The sequence below is a fragment of the Mandrillus leucophaeus genome, unplaced genomic scaffold (assembly GCF_000951045.1).
Source record: "Mandrillus leucophaeus isolate KB7577 unplaced genomic scaffold, Mleu.le_1.0 Scaffold365, whole genome shotgun sequence".
NCBI lineage: Eukaryota > Metazoa > Chordata > Mammalia > Primates > Cercopithecidae > Mandrillus > Mandrillus leucophaeus.
Window position 1 is genome coordinate 124,410 of NW_012103865.1, and position 10,370 is coordinate 134,779.

A 10,370-nucleotide genomic window follows, 5' to 3' on the forward strand; every position below is an offset into this window, starting at 1 on the left:
CATTGACTAGCTTGGTCTATTCCTAAACTCCATATAAATGGAATCATATAACATTTTTACTGAGTTATTTTCCTCCAAAGTTAGTATTTCTGAAGTGTATTCATATTGTTGTATCAGTAGGTCATTTTTTCTTATGACTAATTTTCCATTGCATAAATACACCACAGCTTGTTGATCCACGCTCCTGTTGATGGAGATCCACGTTACTCCTGTCTTCAACTATTAGGAATAAAGTTGTTGTGAATATTCTTGTAGAATTTTTTCTTGTGGATATATGCATTCTTTTTTAAAAAATTTTCTTTTAGGTGTAGATTAAGAGTGGAAATACTGACTCACAGTGTAGATGTGTGTGCAATGCTTGCCTGTCCCCACAAAAGCTCATGTTGAAATTTGCCAGTGTAATGGTATTGGGAGGTGGGACAGTTATGACAAGGTCATGAGGGATCTACCCTCAGAAAGAGATCAGTGCCCTTATTGTGGGAGTAAATTAGTTGTCTTGGGAATGGTTTTCTGATAAAAAGGGTGAATTCAGCCGTTTTCTCTGACTTCGGTGCTGGCTTCCCCTTCCTTCTGCCTTGGATAACAGCAGGAGGCCCTCATCAGTTATGACCCTTTGATCTTGGACTTCCCAGTCTCCAGATCTATAAGCCAAATAAATCTCTTGTCTTTATAAATTACCCAGTCTGTGGTATTTCTCTATAGCAGTAGGAAAGAGATTGAAAGAAAACATGGTGCTGAGAGTGATGCTGTTGTTATAACAAGTACCTGAAATTGTAGAAGCAGCTTTGGTTAATGGCAAATGGGCAATGGATAGAGGTTGGAAGAATTTGGAGAAGCAGACTAGCAAAAGACTTGATTGCTGAAGCAGAGCATTAAGCGCAATTCTGGTGAAGGCTTAGGGGGAAATGAGGAACAAAGTATCAGAAATTGAAGTAAATGTTATCCTTGTTGTAAGTAGCAAAAACCTTGGCAAAATTGTGTCCTGTTCTAGGACTTTATGGAATAAAATAATTATGAGCCATTAGCTAGGATATCTGCTGAAAGAAATATCTAAGGGGCTAAGCATTCAGGCTACTGTGTGACTACCTTCAGGCACCAGGAAATTTAACCCAGCTAGAAAGGAGCCAAGGGAATAGATTTTGCAAAGCAGCACAGATGGTGACCCTACCTCCCTCTGCTGTCCTGTCTCCCATAAGCCGAACTCACTCTGGAGTTAGAGAAAAGAGGAGCCAGTTAACACGATACACTGGGGTCAGCTTCTGAAGGCACGGTGGATCTGGAGGTAATAACATAAACTGTCCAGAGCACTACATATAGGATGGCATTGAGGGTGCTGAGTCCAACGCTGGGTAGGTCTGTGCTGTGAGCTGATGAGGCCCTAGAATAATTTCTGAGGAATCTGTACTCTTGATAATTTACAGACAACCCAGGTCTGCTTTGCATCTGATCAGATGGACTAAATCTTGGGAACTCTGCACCGCTGGCCACTCAGGAAAGGGGCTGGGAATGTTGCCTGGGACAAGAAAATATAGTTAGAAACATTGGTGTGAATCTAGCATCAGAGAGATGATGTGAGGACAGCCAGGAAGAGCTGGAACCTGAGGTTTAATCACAGGCTACTCACCCTTCGCTAATGGGCAGGTGTGTGAGCTCCAGCATGGAGCACTGCAGCACTAGGTGGGAGGAGGGTGAGAGGGCAATGGGGCAGCCTGCAAGCTTGGGCAGTGTAGACAGAGGAGCAACTGTGTCACCACAGGAGCTTCTGCCTTCACCTATCCCTCCAGTTCTGTAGGACAGGTAGAGTCCAGGGTCTGTGTAGCACTAGACCTAAGGAAGCTGCATGGGGAGGACACAGGACAGTGACATCACAGGATACCCCACCCATCAGGAAAATTAAGGCCCAGAACTCACTCAGCTCTTCCCCAGGAGGACCAAGCCCTGCGTCAGGTGCAGTGCTGCCTGCCCCACTGTGCCATGGGCCCCGGGCTCCTCTGCTGGGCGCTGCTTTGTCTCCTGGGAGCAGGTGAGTCCTGTGCACAGGACAGCAGCCCCATTCTCAGCTTTCCCACCCCTGTGTCCTCCACTTTACCTTGGGGAGGACCTCCAGGCTGTCTCCTGTGCTCATCCTCCATCTGCTTTTCCCACAGGCCCAGTGGACACTGGAGTCACCCAAAGTCCCACACACCTGATTAAAACAAGAGGACAGCAAGTGATTCTGAGATGCTCTCCTATATCTGGGCACAGCAGTGTGTACTGGTACCAACAGGCCCTGGGTCAGGGGCCCCAGTTTATCTTTGAGTATTATGAGAAGGAAGAGAGAGGAAGAGGCAACTTCCCTGATCGATTCTCAGGTCGCCAGTTCCCTAACTATAGCTCTGAGCTGAATGTGAGCGCCTTGTTGCTGGGGGACTCGGCCCTGTATCTCTGCGCCAGCAGCTTGGCACAGCCTGGCAGAGTCACTGACATTCTGTATGTAAACTTCCTGCCTTAGCTTTGACTTGAGAGCTACAGGCCCCACCCAGGTTTCACTCCTTCAAGGGAAGCTTTTAGTTGTTTGGAAGGCATGTCTACTGTCCTACTGAGTGCAGAGCTCTCCCAACCAACAGCGTCCAGGTTTCCTGTACCCTGAGTGCGCCCGCTTCTCTGCTGCATCCTCTTGCAGCTTGTCACTTCCTGGGTAACTTCAGAACAAGAGTGACTGCTGAGCCCTAGATGTGTGCTTGATTCTTTGTATTTGTTATGTAGCTTAAAGCTTTTCAACAGTCTTGCACATCAAATATTCTTATTCTTCCTTTACAGATGGGAGGCTCAGGGACATTGAGTCATTTTCCCCAGTGTCTCCTGGCTTGTAAGGATCAGAAGTTGGGAAACAAACTAGTCCATACATTTTCCACCTATCCCTCTGCTCCATCATTACCTTCTGTGTCCTAGTCAGTAAGTCAGAGCCCTCACACTGCCCTGATGACCACCAGGGCCATAGTAGAGGCTCAGATGTCTTAAGGAGTCACTACTGAGGCCTCTTCATTAGCAACTTTGAGGAAGCTTAAATTTCACATTTAAAAAAATTCGTTTATATGCATTCCCCATGTCTGTCCCCCGTCTGCAGCTTCCATTTTCATTTTTATGGTGTTTTTTGATGCACAACAGTTTAATTTAATGCAACAAAAATGAAAAACAATTTTGTTTGTGTGTAGACAAAAACTGCTGTCTCATATAAATGTCTAAACGTATTTTTCTCAATTTATTCTACTAAAATTTAAGTTTGGATTTTTACCACTAAGAATAAATGCACCTGAACTAGATCTCATGTGAGAAACAAGATAGAGACCTAGGAATGGGAGGGAAGCATGTATGTTCAGTGAAGAAGCAATAACCTGTTAAAAAGAGCCCTAAAGTGGACACCCGGAGCTGACGGTGGAGGGAGGTGGAGGGCAAATGATCACGAACCTTGTCAGTCTGTTGTCTTGTAGAAGAAAGGCAGCCAGGAGCAGAGACCACATGGGCAAAGGTTTATGACTGGACTGCAGGTTGAAGGTTGCAGCAGGTAGAGGGAGGAAGAGCAGGCAGAGGGCAGAGTCACTGGCTGGCAGGGGCAGTGGTATCATCAGTTAACTCTACTGACATCCAGGATTTATGTTCCCAAAGCACAACCTTAAAAACCTCCCCACAATTTCCCCATTTTTCTGTGACCTTGCTGTGACCACCAGACTCCTCAGTGGTGTGGCCTTTTGCCTCCTGGGGGCAGGCGAGTCCCCTAAAGCCTTTTCCTTGGCTCACCACATCCTAGCCTAAGCCTTTACCTCAGGTCTACATTATTGGGTCCCTCCTTGGGCACTCAACTTCCTTCTATGATAGACTTCACAGAAGCTGTGACAACCATATCCCAAAATACCAGAGAAGAAATGCAGGACATGAAGTGGCACAGAGATGCCTGAGACTGCCGTCCATGACTACATGTGTAGGTGTTAATAGGCGCTGAAACTGGTGTACAGCTGATCCATCCCAGCACTCACTATAGAGAAATCCCTGAGGGTCTGTGCCTTTCTCTCAAAGCCAAATACATGGCCTTAGTGTCAGACAGCCTCTCCCAGACCTCTGTGCCCTCTTGCACCAGAAGTCACCCCACAGCCACCTTCCTCTACACACAAAGTTCAGTGAAAAATATAGGTGGCCTTGTCTTCACAAGACCGTGATTTGGGCAGTAGATAATGTCCCATAGGAGTCTCCCGAACACTGCCTCAGAAGTCTTCCTCAGTTGCTCTCAGAAAGGAAAGTTCATTTGAAATTGTATATTGCAGACAGTATTCACAACACAGGTACATTCTTTTCCTTGTCGGCCTTCACAACTCCATCGTTCCCACACCATGCTCATGTCAGTCCTCAGCCTCCTCCATGTGATGTCTGCTCCCGGCTGTCCTCTCCCTTTCTCTGCACCCTTATCTCCAGTCAACCTTAGAAGTGTCAGTTCAGGCCATTTCTCATGTGTTGTGCTCCTCCCACCAAAGGCCTTTCCACTCCACGCTGTATCCTCTGGGTCAACACAAGTCTCTTCTTTTTTGTTCTGGCTCCAAATCTCGGTTTTATTACCACCATCTTTAGGAAGACACTCCTTCAACAGTTTTTCTAGGCTGCACCTCCTTATTATAAATGCTCACAGCTTATAATATGCATTAGTAGTCATAGATTTAACACCATTGTCATTTTCCATGACTTTGGGTGACTAATGGATACTTCTCTTGCGCTCTAGACTGTAAAACTCATCATTTCAGAAATTGTGGATGTTTTGTTCCCCATTTTATTGTCAATACCAACAGCAGTTCCAGGTGCCAGTGGCCAATCTTGAAAAAATAAAGAATGGATAGTGAAAGGCCCTCTTGGTTCCCTCTTAGACTGTTTCAGAAGTCTGGACGCATTAAATGGGAATCTCTATCCCTTCATCTCCTAGGATCTAATGAGTCCTGGAAACATGAGAAATCCCTGTCATGGATGAGTCACTGGATCCCAAGCCTTTCTACACGACTGAACTTCCTATCAGGAGGCCCATCACCCTCCTGGCCTGTTTCCTTCTTCAATCTCCTTCCCTCACAGGTCTCTTGGATTTCAGAGTCTCACAGACACAGGGCACCTAATCATCGGCAGAGTGATCTGAAATATAATGTTAAACACTGGCATTAAAAGGTGACGGAGGCCGGGTCCAGGGGCTCACACCTGTAATCCCAGTACTTTGGGAGGGCAAGGCAGGCGGGCCACGAGGTCAGGAGATCGAGAACATCCTGGCTAACATGATGAGATGAAACTCCATCCCTGCGAAAAAAAAAAACAAAACTAAGTTAGCTGGGCGAGGTGGCGGGTGCCTATATTTCCAGCTACCCAGGAGGCTGAGACAGGAGAATGGCGTGAACCCACGAGGTGGAGCTCATAGTGAGCCAAAATTGCAACAGTGCACTCCAGCCTGGGGGACAGTGAGACTCCGTCTCAAAAACAAAACAAAACAAGAAAAAACAGGTTATGGAGAAGAAAACAAATGGCTTTTCCATTCTCTTAGGAAGAGTTTTCCCAAGGCCCAAATATCTCTGTGGGTAGCTTTGAGGCCATGGTGCCTGATACACTGAACTATGTCATTGGTGTCCATTTCCATGAATTGGTTGGCAACACCAGAGACACACAGCTCATGGTTACCAGCTTCCTCCAGACCACACATGATTTTGGTGCAGGGTGCTGAGCAGAGACCTTTGCTTGTTCCTTACTTTTCCCAGACAGGAAAGGCTGACTGTGAGGCAGAGGCTCCATTTTCAGAGCAGGGCTGTGTGTTAGTCTCTGAAGAATTGTGAGAGTCATTCTGGGTAGAAATAATCAAATATACAATCATTAGGGATGCTCCACGGAAAGACCGATGTCCTACTTTTGCAGGAATTATTTGCATCTATGCTTTAAAGATGAATGCAGTTTTATCTCTTTAGGCAGGAAAGACCAAAAATAGACTAGCTATTTTAAATAATTGAACCTTAAACAGACCAAAGTCAGAACATCTTCCCTAGGGACAGCATTTTCTTCCACCCACTCGCTAAAGCTGTATTTGAGAAAGCTGTGTGCTGTTGATAAATGCTGGAATATCATTACAATTGACATCGTAATAATACTGCTACTTGGATCAGAAACAAAGAGCATTTCCAAAGCTTGAAAAATGTAAAACTGGAAACAAGCTCTTACTGAGTTTGGAAATGCAGGCACTGGAGGGTGCTCATTTCTCTTCCTTTTCAAATCAGGGGGCTATTCAAATCCTGTTCTAGAACAAGGAGCGAGATCCTCCACTTCCCCGTGGTGATTAGGCTTTCAGAGGTAGAAGCCTTATTAGTTCATAATCAACACAAACTGACCTCACCATCAAATGTGTCGACCCCGATGCTCACCCTCCTCAGCAGTCAGAGACTGGCTGTGTTCACCAGGAACTTGTACGCTTTTATGGAGCACACTTTATCCACAGTTTATTACAAAAAATAAATGGGCCTTTATGGGGGTTTCATAAACAGAAGCTTTCTGTGCTTTGCCCATTTAGACACTACAAATTCTGATGCCTCATGAAAGGTATAAACTTAAAGCTTGCGTGTGGTTAAGATTTTCTAATAACCAAATTCAATTATATATATATGTATATATATTAAAAATGTCAATAATGCTCTCAAATCCAATCCCACCTTCCATGGGTAACCAATATTAACGCTCTGGTATGCTGCTTTTCACCCCTTTTTTCTGTGTTCATGCATTCCTTTCTACCCAAGTACACCTACAGAAAATGGGTTCACCTGTACTCTTTACCTGCCACATGCACACTCTTTTCTGTTAACATACCTTGATCTTTATTGTTGCAGATTTTTCAATACAGATCTAACTTGCTACTATTAGCTGCTTCATATGGCACAACGAGGGTAGACAGGTACACTTGTGTTCTGTTATCTGATTCCTAAATTCTGCTAGATCTTTTCTAAAGTGACTGAACGGCCTCTTTTGGCTTCCAAGTTCTCTTCACCCCAGCACCCAGTTGATGATTCCAGCTTTTCCATCACTCATAGTCCTAGCAAGTGTGAGAGCCCCACTGGTTTCTCCTGCATGAGGGAGGGATAAAAGGATAGACATTTATCAAACCTACCAGAGACTACACAGTATCTCAGTTAATCCTCATAAAGCATTGAGGGGAATGTTAGTCTTGTTTTGTAGATGAGTCTAAGTGAGGCTAAAGTCCAGGAACGGTAATGAATGGCCTTGCCCATGGTCTCCAAGCTAATAAATGTTGGAGCCAGATGAAGCCAGCTAGCTTCTGTATGGAACTGATAGAGGGGTCACTGGAGTTTGAGGGAGGGGAAGTCTAGAACCATCTGGGGCTGTCCTCAGATCAGACACCAGGGTTAGGAGAGTCTGTGTACCCTAAAGCACGGCAGGTACAAGTATCGTGGTGTTGGCACTGGGCAGGTACTAGAGTGGGTAAGTGGTTAGTGGCCTGGAACCAGAAGATCTGAGCTTTGAGAAAATTATTCCCATCACAAGACGTAGCAGAGACACTGATGTGGACATACTAGGCCAGGGAGCTCTGTGAGGAGCTGTTGTTAACATGAGCGAGGGAGGAGAAGCAACTAAGTGGTCACTTCCTTTACGTGAAATGTAGAGGAAAACCATGTTAAGTAGAATCCCATCTGATTTTCATCAGTTTTGCTTTGTAAGCAGTTGGGAGGTGGGATAATTTATTTTTGAGTTTAAGTGAACACCTGTATGGCTCCTTTACCTTATGAAGGCTGGTGGGGAAGGGAAAAATGGCACGGCCAATGGAGTCACAGTTTGCTTAGTAAATAACCCAGTTCAAAGAGAGACTCTCATGGGCCAGAAATTGGTAAAGCTTTCTGGATTCTAAAATTAGGGGGATCTTATTTTCTTTGAATCAGCAGAGAAGGAAGGAAAGGCAGTGGGGAGGGACAGTTGGGAATACGGAATGTCAAAGACAAAGGACACGTAATTCCAAATTCGAAGCTGTGAAGCTGTGAAGCTGTGAAGCTGTGATGCAAACTTCTGCTTCTCCTAATGGATTTTCACGTCTCAGCACAGATGCACACCTGAGGGAGTAATTTCTTTGGAAATGAAGGACAAACAGCTGTGTTCAATATTAATAACAACTCCACCTTACAAAGCACACCTGGAAATGGAAACAAGATTTTTTTAAGGCCTTTTCTACTCTAAGAGTCTCTAAGTTGGTGGCCAGGTGAGAGATGAGGAAGGGGTGGGGATGTTGTTCCTCAGGCCAAGAGTACCGTGAAGCATATAGTTCTGAGAGTGCATCAGAGCCCTAAGAAGAATAATGCCCTTTACGTTGTTTTGCCTTCTGCCATCCCAATCCCACCCCACCCATAATTAAGCAGCCACGGAAATGAGGGGAGCCAGAAGGAATCAAACTCTGCTGCTTGGTACAGTAGACAGAGGGACCTGGGGAAGGGTGTTGGCTGGGCCTAGGAGAAGATGATGAGCTCAGAAAATAGACAGCAGAAACCCCAGGGGAAACCTTGTGAAACCCTGGAGGAATCAGAAGACATGTTATTAGAGCTCCTTTTTATTTATTAGTAAATTTTATTCATTACTAAGTAAATGGCAGGAATCCTGCACAAAGGGATATGCCCTATGAAACATGACATCTCAAATAAAAACAGAGCATTCTTCCTCACCCTAAAGTCACCCCTCTCTCCCCAAGTCCCTCACGCATCAGGCCACCTTTGTGCCCATAAGTCATGGGCAGTGCTGGGTGGTCATCATCATCCACACAGAGAGGGCAGTCAGCAGCGTGAGGTGGTTCTGCCTGCTATGGTCTCACCCCAGACATGGAAATGAAGGGCCCTGGGTGGAGCTGAAGGTGCTCAGCTGGGTTTCTCAGGAGTCCCATCTGTCAGTGAGTTGACAAGAAACAGAGCAAAACGACTCCTCCAATGTTGATGAGCCTGCCCCTGGGATTTGGAAACTTGCTAACAGAGAAAACCAATATAGACAAAGGATTTTAATCAGGATTATGGTCAATTAAGCAAATTAGAAAAGGATACTTGAAGGAGTATTTGGGACACAGGAATCAAAAACACCAGGAAGACATGAGGAGTTTCCCTAAGACTCTAGACTACAGCACTATGTAGATAACTAACACCAGACTATTAAGTATATTATTGAAGAAATAAAATTTACATTGAGTTACAAACTGTTTAGAAAAGGTCATGAAAATCTTGGACACCTGTTTCAATTCAGACAAATGTGTCCTTCGCATTCTCAGCTCTTCATTGGTGCATTTATCTTGAATTTGACCATCTGGGGAATGGGCGTGGCCTCTCCTGACAGGAAGGCTCTGGGGCCCAGGCAGGGAGAATGACGTGTCAGAATGATTCCCTTGACAGTCCTGGTACCCTTTCACCAATGCACAGACCCAGAAGACCCCTCCATCCTGCAGCACCTGCCATGAGCATCGGGCTCCTGTGCTGTGCGGCCTTTTCTCTCCTGTGGGCAGGTGGGTCCGGGGCAGGGACCCTTGCATGGATTTCAAGGCCCAGCGCCTTCCCTTTGGAGGTGCAGCAGCAGCTTTGTTCCTCTCTGCAGGTCCAGGGAATGCTGATGTCACTCAGACACCAAAATTCCAGGTCCTGAAGACAGGACAGAGCCTGACACTGCAGTGTGCCCAGGATATGAACCATAACTACATGTACTGGTATCGACAAGACCCAGGCATGGGGCTGAGGCTGATTCATTACTCAGTTGGTGCTGGTATCACTGACAAAGGAGAAGTCCCCAATGGCTACAATGTCTTCAGATTAAACACAGAAGATTTCCCACTCAGGCTGGAGTCCGCGGCTCTCTCCCAGACATCTGTGTACTTCTGTGCCAGCAGTGACACCACAGTGCTGCACGGCCGTCTCCTCTCTGCACATAAAGTCAGGTAGGCTCTTCCCTCCTCCCCCACCCAAGACTCAGGGATGCCCTGGGCAGAGTTCTCTGCACCACGAACCTTGGTACCCCGACTGGCCCCAAGTGGCCCAGACATTATGAGCCTTGCTCTGTGCCAGGCGCCTCTGCAGGCAGTCTCAGCCAGGACTGGACTGATCCCAGGTCCTCATAAGTCTCCTTTGTTGCTCTGTCTGTCCTTTTCTCAGAGCTCTCCTTTTGGGGTAGGGCCAGGGCTTCCCCAGCTCCTACTTTTCTACCCATCATACTGAGTCCGAGGCCCCCAGCGTGGAACATGGATTTGTAGTTCACATCCATCTAGACTCCTGTCTCTCCCTGGTGACCATGTTGCTTCCTTTCGCTTGGGTTTCCCCCAGCCCCTACCCTCATATGGTCTCTCCTGTGGCCCACCT

At 46.2% G+C, this 10,370-nt stretch overlaps 2 gene segments (V, D, J or C); both read left to right on the top strand.

The window, feature by feature from the left end:
* Positions 1–1,818: 1,818 nt before the first annotated feature.
* LOC105546664 lies at positions 1,819–6,903 on the top strand. The segment is given in 4 exon segments: positions 1,819–2,023; positions 2,148–2,469; positions 6,267–6,452; positions 6,870–6,903. Coding segments are annotated over 4 exon segments (591 nt in total).
* A 2,514-nt stretch (positions 6,904–9,417) lies between these two features.
* On the top strand, positions 9,418–9,956 carry LOC105546666. The segment is given in 2 exon segments: positions 9,418–9,526; positions 9,616–9,956. Coding segments are annotated over 2 exon segments (432 nt in total).
* Positions 9,957–10,370: the final 414 nt, after the last annotated feature.